Source organism: Mustelus asterias, chromosome 10, assembly GCF_964213995.1.
Source record: "Mustelus asterias chromosome 10, sMusAst1.hap1.1, whole genome shotgun sequence".
In the NCBI taxonomy this organism is placed as follows: domain Eukaryota; kingdom Metazoa; phylum Chordata; class Chondrichthyes; order Carcharhiniformes; family Triakidae; genus Mustelus; species Mustelus asterias.
This window is the reverse complement of record NC_135810.1, coordinates 68524424-68542821: the sequence shown is the minus strand read 5'-3', so window position 1 is coordinate 68542821 and position 18398 is coordinate 68524424. Positions and strand designations below refer to the sequence as shown.

The 18398-nt window shown below is 43.0% G+C and overlaps 1 protein-coding gene across 4 annotated transcripts in view; it reads right to left on the bottom strand.

The window, feature by feature from the left end:
• rab30 (RAB30, member RAS oncogene family) overlaps nucleotides 1-18398 on the bottom strand; it is a 144871-nt gene that overhangs the window by 28884 nt on the left and 97589 nt on the right. For all 4 annotated transcript variants that reach the window (XM_078221894.1, XM_078221896.1, XM_078221895.1 and 1 more), the window contains one exon: nucleotides 6986-7069. In XM_078221894.1, coding sequence (XP_078078020.1) covers nucleotides 6986-7069 — 84 coding nt within the window. The remainder of the gene's footprint in view (nucleotides 1-6985; nucleotides 7070-18398) is intronic.

Sequence of the window (18398 nt, the reverse complement as noted above, 5' to 3'; positions counted from 1 at the left end):
CAAATTTCCACCACCTTTTTCCAGAGATGTCAAGTCATGGTAATTCCTAGATGCATGATGAGTTTTGTACACAAGGCATCAACTTGTATTTAAAAAAGAGTTCAAATTGGCAAGCTATATCCACCATAGTAATGACATCTTCTGTAAACATACGACTGTGTCCTAGCTACTCAAAACAAGGAAGACATCCAGACAACGGCATGCCAAAATATTTGGTCTCCAAATCCAAATTTGCTAACCAGCCCCGACCATTCCACCACACTGCTAACCAACCCCGACCATTCCAACACACTGCTAACCAACCCCGACCATTCCAACACACTGCTAACCAACCCCGACCATTCCACCACACTGCTAACCAACCCCGACCATTCCAACACACTGCTAACCAACACCGACCATTCCACCACACTGCTAACCAACCCTGACCATTCCAACGCACTCCTAATCAATCTCGACTATTTCAACACACTCCTAAACAATCTCGACCACTCCAAAGCACTGCTAACCCACCCCGACTATTCAAATGCATTCCTAACCATCTCCTATGTTCCATACTCCAAAAACTCGAGGTCATCCAAACTCTGCTACCCATGTCCTAAACTGCACAAAAGTAAAAAGCAAAATATTGCCAAGACTAAGGCCATGTTTCAGCCAGCACCAGATGCACGCTATGATGCGCATGTCATAATCATTGATGGCACCATCTCAAGGCTGTGAAACATTCTCCACACCAAACTAGTAATATCCAACATGTTCAGAGGAAGGACAGCGGTAACACAACTACAGAAGTTCACAAAAGCACCAATAATGACAATATGAACTGCCAGTTCTGTGAATATCCGTGCAAATCTTAGAAACATAGAAAAACTACAGCACAGTACAGGCCCTTCAGCCCACAAAGTTGTGCCAAACATGTCCCTACCTTAGCGATTACTAGGCTTACCTAAAATCTTACTAAGTTCCATGTACTTATCTAAAAGTCTCTTAAAAGACCTATCGAATCTGCCTCCACCACCGTTGCTGGCAGCCCATTCCACGCACCCACCACCCTCTGAGTGAAAAACTTACCCCTGATGTCTCATCTGTACCTACTCCCCACCTCCTTAAACCTGTGTCCTCTTGTGGCAACCATTTCAGCCCTAGGAAAAAGCCTCTGATTGTCCACTCAATCAATACCTCTCAACATCTTATACACCTTTATCAGCTCACCCCTCATCCTTCGTCTCTCCAAGGAGAAAATGCCGAGCTCACTCAACCTATCCTCATAAGGCATGCCCCCCAACCCAGGCAACATTCTTGTAAATCTCCTCTGCACCCTTTCTATGGCTTCCACATCCTTCCTGTAATGAGGCGACCATAACTGAGCACAGTACTCCAAGTAGGGTCTGACCAGGGTCCGATATAGCTGCAACATTATCTCACGACTCCTAAACTCAATTCCTCAATTGATGAAGGCCAATACACCATACGCCTTCTTAACCACAGCCTCAACCTGCACAGCTGCTTTGAGCATCCTATGAACTCGGACCCCAAGATCCTTCTGATCTTCCACACTGCCAAGAGTCTTACCATTAATATTATATTCCGCCATCCTATTTGACCTGACAAAATGAACCACCTCACACTTATCTGGGTTAAACTCCATCTGCCACTTCTCTGCCCAGTCTTGCATCCTATCAATGTCTCGCTGCAACTTCTGACATCCCTCCACACTATCCACAACACCTCCAACCTTTGTGTCATCAGCAAACTTACCAACCCACACCTCCACTTCCTCATCCAGGTCATTTATAAAAATCAAAGAGCAAGGGTCCCAGAACAGATCCCTGGGGCACTCCACTGGTGACCGACCTCCATGCAGAATATGACCCATCTATAACAACTCTTTGCCTTCTGTGGGCAAGCCAGTTCTGGATCCACAAAGCAATGCCCCCTTGGATCCCATGCCCCCTCACTTTCTCAATAAGCCTTGCATGGGGCACCTTATCAAATGCCTTGCTGAAGTCCATATACTACATCTACTGCTCTTCCTTCATCAATGTGTTTAGTCACATCCTCAAAAAATTCAACCAGGCTCGTAAGGCATGATCTGCCTTTGACAAAGCCATGCTAACTATTCTTAATCATATTATACCTCTCCAAATGTTCATAAACCCTGCCTCTCAGGATCTTCTCCATCAACTTACCAACCACTGAGGTTAGACTCACTGGTCTATAATTTCCAGGGCGATCTCTACTTCCTTTCTTGAATAAAGGAACAACATCCGCAATCCTCCGGAACCTCTCCCGTCTCCATTGATGATGCAAAGATCATCGCCAGAGGCTCAGCAATCTCCTCCCTCGCCTCCCACAGTAGCCTGGAGTACATCTCATCCGGTCCCGGCGACTTATCTAACTTGATGCTTTTCAAAAGCTCCAACACATCCTCTTTCTTAATATCTACATGCTCAAGCTTTTCAGTCCGCTGCAAGTCTGCACTACAACCACCAAGATCCTTTTCCATAGTGAATACTGAAGTAAAGTATTCATTAAGTACCTCTGCTATTTCTTCCGGTTCCATACAAACTTTCCCACCATCACACTTGATAGGTCCTATTCTTTCGCGTCTTATCCTCTTGCTCTTCACATACTTTGGACTCTTCAGCCATGGCAATACCAACAGAAGAATATTAAATAATTTATAGCTGGAATATGCTATGATGAGGAGCCTATCATGAAAAACATGTTTCTGTCACAACTTCAGAAGAACATCAGTGTACCAGTGAGATGTTCTTTCATTTCCTACCAAACATCCTGCGGTTTCTCAGATTGAGATGACCATTTTGATGCCAAATTCAGAATAGTTTTGCATTAAAGACACATGCTCATTAGAGACTGAATAAGACTGCACAAATACATTTCATCCAATACCACATCTTGACAACACATACATATGAAGCATAGGTGCTTCAACCTCATACACCTTACCATTGATGGCTATTCACTATTTGCCAGGTGGGAAGTGACAATTTAGAATGGAAAGAAAAGAATCAAACTAGAGCAGACTTCTCAGAACTAAGTGACAAGGACTCTTAAGTTAAGCATTTGTTTGGTTCAGCTTTTAGATTACCAAAGAAAGGTGACTTGTGAAATAAAGCGTACGATTCTCTAAAATATAGTGTACAACAATCTCATGTTCAACATTGAGTTATACAAGACCTGGCACTTGTACAAGCTTATCAAAAACACTTCTAACTTCAGAAATTGCCCAAAATTCACCAGTTGTGTGTGCAATTTGAACTGTAGTGTATTATCCCTCCTGAGCTCTGTGCAGGCTTTGAGCAGAGTTGAGCACACCATCTTTCACTGTTGGCAGACTGTGGGTCAGACCTTTAAAGAATGGCAGGCAGGACCCAGATGCGGAAGACCAATCCACCATTTCTAGCATGTTAACAAGGAAGGGGACAAAACATGAACCAGACAAGAGGAGAAATCAACCTCAGCAGGGCCATTCGAAATTAGTGCCAAGTTCAACAAGCCCCATTTTGGCTGTTGCAAGGGCTTTAATTCGGTGTGTGGGAGTCAATAATTGACAAGTGTAGATGTAATCGTGCATCAGGTCCATTTAAGTGCCATGATCTTAAGTTTCTTTTTAAATACCCCGCTCCTGAAACAAAAAAAAACAAGCTAAGATGCCAGCTTAATGTACTGCTTTGATTGATCAATATAATTCTTTCCTGACATTTCTCCTTGGCCGATTATATCATAACGCTTGGATAAATTTCAAAAGTTACAATTATCTCAGCAGGGGATTCTGAGTTCACAGTTTGATTGACATTTAAAAGAGGCCATTAAACAATTAGTTGCCCTTGACGTGGGGTCTAAATAGAAGTGTGTTTGGTTTCATTAGATATTAACCAATTGTGGGGCTTTAAAAGCTTTGAATAGGTTTCTTGAATAGGAATTATTTTTCCCCACTGTCAAGTGTGTAGGAGGGAGAGTTTTATTAAAGGTTGTTAGAAGTTTTTTTTTATTCCCACTTGGTTCCTGAGGGCTGCCCATTATGGATACCGAGTGTGTGGCAATGGAGTCGGCATGGGGATATGAAGGGTATGAGATGAAGAGGTGTAGGCTGGAGGGCTGAACATCTTCTAAAACAACAAGGATGAAGTCCCAAAGAACGGAGGGGGAACCTTCGAACCAATCCATCTTGGCATTTGCCCGTCCACGTGACTGCCGTGGATCTGCTTCTGGGGTTAGCGGACCTGATCCAATCCCACCTCCCTGGAGCAAAAATTGGATCTAACGGGCCCTTTAAACCAAGGCAGGTCTGCCGACTTACTGTATTCGCTGTTCACAATGCTGTCTGCTCTACAGTGGGGAGGCCAAATGCAGGTTGGGTGACTGCTCTACATTCACTCTGGAATTGTGGCTGTGGACTTCCAGTTGTCTGTTATTTTGATTCTCCATCTTGCTCTCATGATGACCTCTCTCAGTCCTCTGCCTTTTGCAGTGTTGCAATGAAACTCAACATAAGCTTGAAGAATTAACACCGAGTTCAACAATTTCAGACTTTATCCTGTGCCCTCATAAGTTTTTCCATTATTTCCACTATTTTATTTGCAGGTTTTGTTTTACTCTAATTTTTTTGCATTTGAATGGCAGCTGTTCATCATTCCATCACTCATACCTGCTATAGGCACATCTAGCGTTTTTTGTTTCCTTTGGCCTTTGCACCTATTGGTACTTAACCTCTTCTGTTTTCTGCTCCTATCACAGACCTTCCATTTTGTTCTTCTTGCCTACCTATTCCCCTTCCAACCCATTACATTTCTAACTTGCCTCAGTTCTGATGAAAGGTCATCGACCTAGAACATTAACTCTGTTTCTCCCTCCACAAATGCTGCCCGACCTGCTGAGTATTTCCAACATTTTCCATTTTACTTCTGTTGATTTGAATCCCTCTCTTTGCTTTAAAGTGAACTATCCAGTTAATAAATTAAGCAATTTTAAAATCAGCAATTTTTTGTGCAAAATTTCAATTTAACAGAAAATGAAATTTAAAAAGATTTAGTTAGTTAACAGGAACCGGAACCGAGTTGATTTGGAAACAGCTTTAAAAATAGCTCGATTTTTGCTGTTCCACATGGTGTTTTAATCAAATATTTAAAAAGGATAGACAGTGCACAATTGATTCCAACATAATCAGGCTGTTGCCACAAGGAACCATGGAAGTAAAAATAGCTGAAGCAAATACTTCTATGCACGGCATGGTCAGCAGGTTGTCTAAAGATACTGTACAGCATTTACGGGAACACTCACTACACCACTGTTAACTGAAAACACTGTGGCTGCATTTTCATTGTGTAGTGTGTCAGCAATTTGATCTGCAGTTTGGGGTGGAAAAATGGCCATTTCTTTGTATAGAATCCACAGCGCATGATCCAGTGAAGAGAATGAAAGTTTCTATACTTCCTCCTCATAACAAAAGCCCCTGACTTTGTGTGTTTACATCATCTAAACATATTGCCTGCTTGTTCCACTTGATTGCTTATTGCCATGTTTTTATTTCCCCTTGCATCATAATTTTCTGTGTCTATAATTTTAGCAGGATTGTACAATTTGACCAGTGTGTGCCCAATCAGGTTTCTGAACTGTTTCTGCCAGCTCAAATGTCACGTTGGTTCTTTGGAAATAATCTCTTTCAGTTTATAGTTAAAATTTAATATTTTTGAGTTGATTATAAATACTTTTTTTCTTGCCTAGACAGAAGAATTTGTAATTGCCTATAAACAGAGTAGTACACAACTCCAGTCTGCTTGCTCCTGCTGCTTCCACAGATGCAGTCAGCAGGGGACCCTCTATCTGCCTTGGATGGATATTCTTCCCACCCACATCCCCTGGTATCCCCTCATTAGTTGCTCACCCACTCTTGCATGGTACAGTACCCTTCGTGCCAACTGTCTTCACCATATTGCACCCTAGGGACTGCTTCCACAATTTTCATTTGATGGCCAACTATTCTTGCCATCCCACCCTTCCCTTGACTGTTGCTCCAAGCCATGCTCTGCCAGTCCACTTACAGAATGTGGCAATTAACGTGCTGAGAATGTTTAATGAAGACCTGCAACAAAGTGAGGCTGCTCATTATATAGCCCCTCTTTCTCCCAGTGAGATACCAATTTGCTTCCACCACACCTGACTCAAGAGATTTCCCAGTTCAGCAATACCTTTGTCTCCGCTCCGAAAAGAGTTTGTCGGCCCAATCCATCTCGACCGAGTTTTCCAGTGCTGAAGCATAGGCTGCTATTCCCAATTCTCTTCCCCACTCTCCTCAATATTCCCTCATTATGCAATGCTCTCTGTCAAGATTAATCAGTGCATGTCTGAACAAGTATTAATTTAAGTGCATATAACGCCCTCTTGGATCTTACCTACTATTGATCTATTTATTCCTTTCATTGATGTAATTTTAGAAATTACATCTGGCTCTTTAGCACTATTTTTGTATCCAAGAACATTTGGAAGATTGTGGTCACGGCATCTGCTATTCCTTTCCTGATTTCGCTGTGTACCTTAGGAAGTATGCTGTCAGAGTCTTACAGTTTTATTTGTACTGGCTGGGTTCCAACCTTTTCAATGTTGTTTCCAATCATTATCCTATCTTAATTCTCATGCTCTTCTTCACCACTTCTGTCCAAAAAAACTAAAGTGCTTATTTTATATTTTTGAGATTTGTTTTTGTCTCACAATCTTATTCTTTATTTTTTTTTAAATATGCATTTCACCCTCACCTTAATGAATTTGAATAACAACCAGTGAAACTTAAATTAGAAAATTAAAATAATAAATCTGAGCCTACTTTTAATGCATGGAGATCCCAGTGATGAACATTACATTCCAATTAGACATGCTAATGAACTGTATGCAATTATATATTGAGCTTGTACTAAATTACAGAATTTACAAATAATAAGGATGTGGATCTTTAGCAATACAGTACCTTCACTTTTTCTCCATTTATATCGATAGTTTTAATCATGAAATCAACTCCAATTGTGGCTCCTTGACCTGGTGGAAACAAACCCTGTAACAGTAGAAGGACATCTTGATTTATAGGAGTTAATTCATTTTGCACACACCTTGGTAAGTACAATCCTAGAACAAACACTAATTAGTAGATAAACAGGGAATAAACCTGCATCCAGATATTCATCAAATTGTTACCTTTCTCAAAGGGGAAAAATAGAGATAAGAATAACATTAACTTTGGAGCAACCACATTTTCAATAAGGAACAGGTAGATTATAAATACCATACTGCTAAAATAAAACAGTTGAAAATAACAAAATGAACATACTTCAGGAACATACAAATCTAGATTTTTTTTGTTGGTAATGGAATGCTATAAAACACATTCGTACTAAATTTATCTCTGTTACCCTACTAGAAACATTAATCTGCTTATTTAAAATAGCTTAACAGCATTAAGATAGTAGAGAAAGGAATTTGACTCAATCATGTTCTTTTCTACTCTATGGTTTCATATGCACTTGAAGATTAAATTAATTAGCAGTTTTTATTTTTATTGAAAATATTCCATTTTACATGTACCACAGGATGCAAAAAATTCCCAAAATCTAGTACAGTAGAGAGTAATCAATATTCCACATAAACATACAGAAAATACCAGCGAATATTCATACAAATGATTCAAATCATCAATCATTGCAAATTGTTGTAGTCCACGTCTCCTCTCATATGGATAAAGAAAGGATATCAGAAAGGGTGGGGATCTCAAGATATGGCCTTATGGTGCACACCCTTTTCCACAGGATAACGGAGACAGAACTACACGTTACATGGGATCCCTTGTGGAGTAATATACAACCAACCAGGCCCTAACTCAGCATCCCAGGGCCTCGAAGCAATTAAAGGATAACCCAGAAAAAGGGGAAAATCAGGATACTGCCATCAGTACAAGGTGAGACATGGCAGCATATGCTCTCATGTATAGGAACCAGTAAGCCAAGGATTTGTACACCTTCCCTAGGCTTGTAACACACCAAGCCTCCTTCCTCTCCAACCATATCAAAGGTACCAATCAGGCTCCCCATCACTGAAGAATTTAAACCATATTCCACCAAGGAAACCCGAATGACAAGAATAATCATCAAGACACCCATCAAAAGGGTATCTGAGGGAGAGATATAACCCTCTGGGGGATTAGCTATAACAAATCAGAGATTATATCAACATCCCATCTATCTGAATAAAGAAAGGCGCTCCAAAGAGAGATGAGCATCAGGATTATCCAATAGATGCCAGACACAGCCTCTCAGCATACATTTTCCACGGGAGGTCAAATCTAGAAGACGGTTAGATTGAGTGTCTCCAAATAAGACCCCTTGGAGAAAACAACCTTCTCCTCCAATCAGCCTAATATCTAACTGAAGAGAGACTCCAACAATGCTGAGCCAAAGCACCCAGACTCACACTCAACAGGGCACTACATTCCCAAAGGGAACCAGGTCTCCAGAAGGAGAGCAGTCCAGAAGTCCACAGGAGTTTCGGGATAGGGCAACCTTCTCTCCCAGCCAACACACTCCCAATTGACTCAGACAAACACAGCCACCACTGCCCTAACCTGCTCAATGACATACTGAAATAAGGGACAACAAACCAAGAATATTCACATCACTCTTTTCCACTGGACAAAGCAAACTATTGCTTTTTCTAGATACCCCAGTGGCACCATTTAGGCACCACTATCAATGCAATTCGACCCCTTTCCCCACATCAGAGAAACCCTAACAACCAGACAATATGCCCATCCTTCAATCCCTGGGCCAAATTATCAAGTAACTACTGCTACTATCTGGATAAACTTCTACCTACTTCCCAAAATCTACAAAACGACTGCCTGGTAGGCCCATTGTGTCAGCATTCTCCTGCCCCACTGAACTTATTTCCGCTTATCTTGACTCCATTCTCACTCCTCTGGTCCATTCCCTCCCCACCTACATCTGGGATTCCTATTGACAGCTTCCAGTTCTCAGGCCCTATTGCCTCCTATTCACATTGGATGTGCAATCTCTCTACACCTCCATCCCACACCAGGACAGCCTGAGAGCTCTTCGTTTCTTTCTTGAAAAGGGGCCTGAACAATTCCCATCCACCACCACTCTTCTCTGCCTGACTGAACTTGTTCCATCTCTCAACAACTTCCCCTTTAACAACTCATCCCACTTTCTCCAAATCAAAGAAGTAGCAATGGGTATCTGCATGGGTCCCAGCTACACTTGTCTTTTTATGGATACGGGGAACGTTCCTTGTTCCAGGCCTACCCGGGTCCCCTCCCACAACTCCTTTACCGGTACATTGATGACTATTTTGGTGTCGCTTCATGCTCTCGTCCGGACTTCGAAAAATTCATCAACTTCGCTTCCAATTTCCACCCCTCCATTGCCTTCTCCTGGACCATCTCAGACACTTCCGTTCCTTGACCTTTCGGTCTCCATTTCCGACAATAGACTATCTACCGATATCCATTACAAGTCCACTGACTCCCACAGCTATCTGGACTACAGCTCTTTGCACCTTACATCCTGTAAGAACTCCATCCCTTTCTCTCAGTTCCTTCACCTCCATCGCATTTGTTCCGATGATGCCAAAGTGGTGCTTCTAATATGTGCTCCTTTTTCCTCAACCGGAGATTCACATCGACAGTTATCGACAGGGCCATCAACAACATGTGGTCCATCTCCCGCACCATGACCCTCACCCCCTCTTCTCCCTCCCAGAACAAGGATAGAGTCCCCCTTGTTCTCACATTTCACCCCACCAGCCTCCGCATGCAAAGCATAATCCTCCGCCATTTTCACCAACTCCAGCGTGATGCCACCACCAAATATGTCTTCCCTTCGCACCCTCTGTCAGCAATCTGCAGAGACCATCCCCTCCGTGATAACCTAGTCCACTCCTCCGCTATACCCAACACCTCTCCCGTTCACCCATGGCACCTTCCCATGCATTTGCAGAAGGTGTAACACCTGTCCCTTTACCTTTTCCATGCTTACCATCCAAGGTCCAAAGCACTCATTCCAGGTTAAACAGCATTTCACTTGCACCTCTTTCAATTTGGTCTATTGCATTCGTTGCTCCCAATGTGGTCTCCTCTATATCAGAGAGACCAAGCGTAGACTGGGTGATCGCTTTGCTGAGCATCTTCGGTCTGTGTGCAATCAGGACCCTGAGTTTCCGGTTGCTTGCCAATTTAACACACGATCCTGCTCCCATGCCCACATGTCTGTCTTTGGCTTGCTGCAATGTTCCAGTGAAGCTCAACGCAAACTGGAGGAACAGCATCTCATCTTCCGGCTAGGCACTTTACAGCCTTCTGGTCTCAACATCGAATTCAACAACTTCAGATGATTAGCTCTACCCCACCTCGGCCCCCTTTGTTTTCATTTTATTTAATTTTTTTTTTTACTGTTCTCTACCTTTTATTTCTTTATTGTCTTTCTTCATTTTTCTTCCCCCTACTTTATCCCCCTCTCCTTAACTTTTCTCCCCCTTTCTCTAAATTTTACCTCTCTCCCACCTATTCCACCCCCTATATCTCCACCTGTCACAGCTTACCCTCTGATTTCAACTTCTCTGCCGTTTGGCCATTCACACCCTTTATTCACTCTGTGGACTGCCATTAGCAGTTTTTTCCCCTGGTTTCTGTGGCTGTGACTCATCTTTCATTCCCTCACCCTGCAGTATAAATATCTCCCACTTTCTATGTCTTTTAGCTTTGACAAAGGGTCATCTGGACTTCAAACGTCAGCTCTTTTCTCTCCTTACAGATGTTGCCAGACCTGCTGAGATTTTCCAGCATTTTCTCTTTTGGTTACTGCTACTACCTGCACAGCCAAGTCAAAATAAAAGACCAACCTAACAAGGCCAGATATCCAACTGCGCCCAGACATGCACCAGATTATTCTCCCACTCCAATAACACCAGGGATGCCACCGACAAAAAACCTAGTCTTTTCCAGGACATATGATCAGTCTATACTTTCACAGGAAACAAGCACGGATTCCTAAATCCCGGAACAACAAAATTACAAAAGAAAAACTCAACCCCAATAGTTCTAACGGGGAATTCTCCTCACCCACAATGAGGATTTATAAGGCCATATCAATCATCTCTGTAGCAAACCACCTAGCCACCACCCTGCTGTGGCATTACTCATCTTACCTGAAAATAAAGTAAAGGGTACTGAAAATTGTACTTCATCAGTGTAAATGCAAGTGTTACAGCACAAAACAAAAGGTAAATATTGCACAACTCTCATGTCATACAACCACTCAGCTTACTCCTCAATGGAAAGAAGGACACCCACAAACAATTAAACTACTGCCTCCCTAGTTCCACTGTCAGAGCACACTGGTGAATCAAAAACAAAAAAAATAGACAACCCTGATTTTCACATTGCAACAGGATAACAGGGGGCAAACACATCATACACCTTTGTCAGTATAAAAGACAACATCACAATCAGGAGTATAATCTCAAGGGAGCAAAGTTCAGAATTAATGATGAACTGCTGGATAAAATAACCATCCACATGTCAGGATTGTCGAGCAACATCCAGGATCCACCCAGAGTTTCATGGAAGCCTCTGCACCTCGGCCACATCGTTGCCCTGAAGCTCCAGCCAAAAAGCTTAGACCCCAGCAGATGACAAGGATCTGACATGTCCAGCCACCTCCAATCCTCTGTGACATACACAGAGGACAAGACAGCTTAAGAATAGTGGTCGGAGCCTTCAATCGACCCCTAGCACGAAGACTGGACACAATGTGCTTCATGGAAGAAGGAGTAACTGGGTTGATCAGTAAGTTTGCGGACGACACAAAACTGGCAGGACTTGCAGATAGTGAGGAACATTGTCAGAGGCTACAGAAGGATATAGATAGGCTGGAAATTTGGGCAAGGAAATGGCAGGTGGAGTTCAATCCAGATAAATGCGAAGTGATGCATTTTGGTGGGAATAATGTAGGGAGGAGCTACACGATAAATGGAAGAACCATAAAGGGTGTAGAGACGCAGAGGGACCTGGGTGTGCAAGTCCACAGATCTTTGAAGGTGACGTCACAGGTGGAGAAGGTGGTGAAGAAGGTATATGGCATGCTTGCCTTTATAGGACGGGACATAGAGTATAAGAGTTGGGGTCTGATGTTGCAGATGTATAGAACGTTGGTTCGGCCGCATTTGGAATACTGCGTCCAGTTCTGGTCGCCACACTACCAGAAGGACGTGGAGGCTTTGGAGAGAGTACAGAGGAGGTTTACCAGGATGTTGCCTGGTATGGAGGGGCTTGGTTATGAGGAGAGATTGGGGAAACTGGGGTTGTTCTCCTTGGAAAGACGGAGGATGAGGGGAGACTTAATAGAAGTGTATAAAATTATGAAAGGCATAGATAGGGTGAACGGTGGGAAGCTTTTCCCCGGGTCGGTGGTGACGTTCACGAGGGGTCATAGGTTCAAGGTGAAGGGGGGGAGGTTTAACACAGATATCAGAAGGACATATTTTACACAGAGGGTCGTGGGGGCCTGGAATGGGTTGCCGGGCAAGGTGGTGGAGGCGGACACACTGGGAACGTTTAAGACTTATCTAGACAGCTATATGAACGGAGTGGGAATGGAGGGATACAAAAGAGTGGTCTAGTTTGGACCAGGGAGCGGCGCGGGCTAATTGTTCCTTGTTTCTCGTTTCAAGGCTTCATTCTATGATCATCTTGCTGGTGCCAGTACAGAGCGAGACTGCGGATAGTTGGGAACCTGTCTCGGGGGCAGGGAATTCATATGGTGTTCGTGGAAGTGGAAATGACTAGGGTTGGGAAGCATTTTCCGATCAGGGCCAGTGTGATCTCCTGGACTCATTTCGATCGCCTCAGGGGGTCAGAGAGGAATTTCCCAGATTTTTTCCCCCCATATTGGCCCTGGGGTTTTCACTCTGGGTTTTCGCCTCTCCCTGGAGATCACATGGTCTGGAATGGGGGGGTGGGGGTGAGTTAATAGGTTGTGATGAACAAAGCATCGTAGCTGTGAGGGACAGCTCGGTGGATAGGATATTGGTATGTAGATAGGCTGGAAAATTGGGCGGGGATCCTGGATTCAGGATTCAATCCTGGACCGGGGAGCGGCGCGGGCTTGGAGGGCCGAAGGGCCTGTTCCTGTGCTGTATTGTTCTTTGTTCTTTGATAAAACTGCCCCCTAGTTGACAGGATTCTCTTTTCCACGTTATTTATTCTCTTTAGGATATTTTGCAGTTCATCAATATGAACACCAAATATCTGTGACGGGGAGCCGAGACCATCATCCACAACTTCACTCACAAAGGCAGCCATCAAAGGCATCACCGAAGCTTGGGCCCGCTCACCAACGAAACTGCCACTGCGAACTGGGCCCCACCCCAGCTATTTCTGACCGCCTTGATCAAACAAGGATTTTATTGACTTAACTTGATACCCCTTTGCCAAAATTCAGCCAGGAGCTTCCAGGAACAAAGCACAGATTATACACATCAGGGTTGGATAATTATGGGTTGTGCATCAGGATAAAAAAAACAGATTAAAAATGAGTAGTGCAAGAGCTCATGAAAACACAGCCGTTTCTGTGCTTAGTTCACGCCACCGCTTAATCAGCATTTTAATTTGACAGGCAGTCAGTCAGCTGATCTGCAGTGCTACTCATGACAAGATTCCACACATAGGTAAAAGCTACACAGAAATCATGGTATTCAATCTATTTTATCAGGAAGAAACTTCTTAAGGGTCTTGGTATCAGTAGCACAGCAACTCTTTGCATTAATACTGCAATTCAATTGTCGCAAAAATAAGAGAATAGCCCAGGTGGCCATATTGATAAACATACAAGAGTGCAGGTTCAATCTGAAATCCAGCCATAGCTTGTCTGATGAGTACTTGGAAAGTTTCAACTAGTCTTTGTTAGCTGTTTAAAGATCTTAGTGAAAAATCAAAACAAAAATGGGAGAAAAATTAACATCCACAGTTTGTCTTTCAAGAATCCAATCACACTGAAAACAGCAGTAAGAAGCAGATACACTGCAAATCCACCTCCCTGATCAATATCACATCAGACTCTCTGAAAAGGATGGTTATATGAGTTTAAAATGAATGCCATAATGGAGCTGATATTCTTGGTTGTTGGCTGTTGTAAGATCTCCTGCTTTCCTCAAGTTTTTGTTGTTTCATTTGCTAAAAACGTATCTACTCGCTTTAACATGTTGTGCACGAGTTGCTAAAGACAGGAAGACAAATGTAGTACATCTGCACAATTCCTGGGCCTTTATACACTCAACTGCACCTCCAATAGGATGATGGAGATACATTTGCCTCGCTTAAAAACAATGTATGGTCACCGATTTCCTGTGGTGCATGAAAGTTATTCTGTGAAAAAATACTCAGATTACAGTTCAAAGAATTATAGCACCCATTGTGAATAGATATTGATATGATCCATTCTCCCCAAGTTGTAGTATAATTTTGCACATACATTCTATTTAATCTGGACTTTCCCTCTGCTCTTCTGACAATAACTGTAGCTCATTATTTCTCCTTAGTTTTAATATTCAATATTTGTAGGTGCTTACATAGAAAGCACATCAACACTGCTGAAGTTATTACTGAAATCTGTACACTGTGGATACTATTTCAATAGACCCATCAGTCTAATGCCAGTTGTGGAGAAATTCCTAAAATCTATTATACAGAACAGCATTTGGGACAAACATAAACAGTTGGCAGAGAGGCAGTATTGACTCTCTGCCAGATGTTTAGGTGGATTTGGCATGACCAATCCACCTAAACCGTAGTTTAGTGTCCCTTAGTGTCAGGGGGATTAGCAGGGAAAATATGTAGGGTTACAGGGATAGGGCCTGGGTGGGATTGCTGTTGGTGTAGACTCGATGGGTCAAATGGTCTTCTTCTGCACGGTCAGGATTCTATAACGTGTAATAGTTAACTCATGTCTAACTAACTTAATTGAATGTTGGAGGAGCTTGCCAACGTTAGGCAAGGGAAAGATCGAATGATGTTTTTGATATAGACCTCCGGACAACTCAATAAAGTTCTATACGAGCAACTATTAATAAGAATGAGTGCATTACGTAACCTATTTAAACAGTTAAAGAATTTGTTTGGAGGTGAGAGATAGGGTAACGGACATGTAATTCAATTGACAGGATGTGATCAATAGTGTTCATGGATCTGTATTGGGGCCTCAGCTCTTCATTAGCTTTATTAATCAGTGATGAAGGAATAGAAGGACTTGATATAAGAGTGTGGCTATAAGGAGAAAGTTGCAAATTGGTAGCTTGAGTGGGAAAAACTGTGCTGTAGTCTGAAATAATTCACTTGGGCCTAAGATGGATCAAAGTATTTTCAAAATGATAAGAATCTGGAAACAGTGGAGGAACAAAAGCTGCCAGACAGTGAAAAAAAATTGGATAGAGGATTTTGAAATTGTTGAACTCTATATTGAATCCAGAAGGCTTTAAAAACACAAAATTGAGAGCGCAGGTAGTACTCCACCTCCAGCTCCTATTTGGTTAAGCTTCAGTAGAGAGAGAGCGCTAGAGTGCTGGGGGGAGGGGGGCGGGGGAGACGGAGCTGGAGGAATAAGTGCTATTTTCATCGAAAGGTGAGAGAAATCGGGAGCGCGCTGATCTCCAATTATTTGCACTTTGAACTCCTTGAGCCAGGGATGGGTGGGATGTCATGGTGGGATTTAAATTTGTGTCTCTAGAGCATTAGACCAGTAGAATTACCACTATGACACCTTCCACACTCCTTCTGGGGTACAACAAATAAACTAATATAAATGGAAACCATGAGGTAAAAAAAAAAGGGCAGCAGCTGAAAATAAAGCCAAGTATCAGCTCCTCAGGCAGAGAACTATTCTCCAATACACAGTGGAATAGCTTCACCTGCTCAATCCCCTTGTGAATAAATTTCCAAGCTTATTAATACCATTAACATCAGATAGACGGAGAGGCTGATATCCTCCTGGGGAAAAGAGAAAATAACAAAAATCTGGAAGACAAGTTATTCCTCTGTCTGCTCTCATGCACTTTTAACAATATTTGGAGAGGCCATGTGGCAGGTTACTTGCTGTGCTGTCACGAAGGGAAAGGATTTGGAACACAAAAAGAAACCTAATTTAAAATCAGCATCAACACAAAAGTGCTGCTCTAAAAATTAAGAGAAGGAAGATCAGTGCAGTAGGATGCCATTGTAAGCTAGCTAAATCTTTTTAAACTATACAGGAGCTCAAGTTTACCCAGGAGGAATGCTCTCCTGACAGCAAATACAAAATGACTGCATTGATGCTTAATTGTCTAACGCTACATCTAATGTCTCTCATAAACCTAAGAGAACAACAATAGAAATGAGATTGAAAGAGACAAAGGAATACAAAACAAGCCATCTTATAGAAATAGCAGCTCAGATCAAATCCCTGCATGAGCAAGTTATCAAATTGACTTCAATTAAGTTTAACTATCTGATGCTAGTCCATAATTTTCCATGAAAACTTCAACTGGTCTGGGCTCTCTCATATTTTATCATTTGGACACAATCCATTTCACTGTTCTGGTTATCAAATTTCGGTGGCAGTCATCCAAACCCTTCCGGAACAACACTTTTAATCACATGTCTTGCAGTTCCACTAATTTTAACACACTGCCTAGTAAATCCAGCAATTATGAAAGAACTGAAGTAGCCAGATAAATCTGTCAGATTAGGGAAATTGAAGAGATAAACCAAAAACAAATTCTCCGGGTCCACCTTCAATAGAACAAACATGCCCCTATTCTCAAGTAAATTCTTGCGATCACTTTACTAGTGCTAGCATATCTATAGTTTAAATTCTCAAACACAACAGCAAAACACAAACATACCATAAAGTGGCACTGGCAAAAGATCTAGAAAGTTTAAATCCAAAACTGACAGGTTGCCCACATATTCCCGAATTGGAAGTAAGTGCCCATGCATTGAACAGGTGGGATTCTACCACCTGACAGATGGTAATTTATGCATTGCAGACAACCTGTCGGCCAGCTCTGCTGTTGTGAGGCTGGGCCGCCATTTTTAAAAGGTGCTCTGATCTCTGCCCTCAGACAGCAACCCCCCCACAAAAAATTAAATGGTGCCCCCTCCCCCCCCACTGACCAAGGGAGCACCACCAACCCCTCACCAAAGGCAGTTATCCTCTCCACACCATCTCCCCCCCACCCACAAATAACAGGTAACCCTGCCCCTTACATCACACAGGCATGAGGGTAATCTGGCCTGAATCACCATCTGCCCCCTACTCCACTACAGGGCCCCTTCCCCCTCAGACACCACCCAAGCTCCCTTCAGTTATTTTTTAAATTAGTGTCACAAGTAGGCTTCCATTCATACTGCAATGAAGCTACTGTGAAAAATCCCCTAGTCGCCACACTCCGGCGCCGGTTCGAGTAGACTGAGGGAGAATTTAGCATAGCCAATGCACCTAACCAACATGTCTTTCAGACTGTGGGAGGAAACCAGAGGAAACCCACGCAGACATGGGAGAATGTACAGACTCCACACAGACAGTGACTCAAGCTGGAATCGAACCGGGGTCCCTGGTTCAGACCACATGTCTTGACAGTGTCCACAATGCACTGTTCCCTGGCACCTTAGGGGCTCATGGATGTAGGTCTAGTGGACATTTATCTCTCTGTTGATGGCAGGCTACAGAGGAAGGGTCCTGGGGTTTGGGTGGGCTCGGGGCAAGGGGTTGACCTTGCCACTCTCTGCTGGGATGGGGGTGTCTTGGCTGGAAGGCCCCTTCTAGCCCTGAAGATCACGCCTGGCAGGGTGATTTCAGGCAGCCCTAATTGTGTGTGCACGTGTGTTCCAGTCTACACAACTGTGCACTCAGCCCCATTGTATGCACCCAGGTTTGTTTTGAAGTTGCTGAAGCTTCCCAGCAAGCGGAAATCATTGAAATCCTCTCCATTGCACTTGAAGCCTTTGATCTGTAACAAATTCAACACAGTGCATTGTAAAAGATTCAGCTGCCAACTGAATGGATTTCTATCATCCCCTTGCCACCTGTGTTTATTTTTATTTCCCTTCATTGTTGTATGCCCCTCAAGTACCTCATTGATCCTGACTGCTATGTTGACAGAGTTTAAGCCTGATTGACAGACTGTGGTTTAACTTCCTCTTTTACAAACCACATGCCCTCACCTGCAGTTTCTGACACTGCAAAGGAAAAGGAGGGGAGGGTACCCACGGAGGGGTGAGCATGAGAATGCGCGTGAAAGAAAGAATGCAACAAGAAAAAGAGCATGCCTAAAAATCACCTATA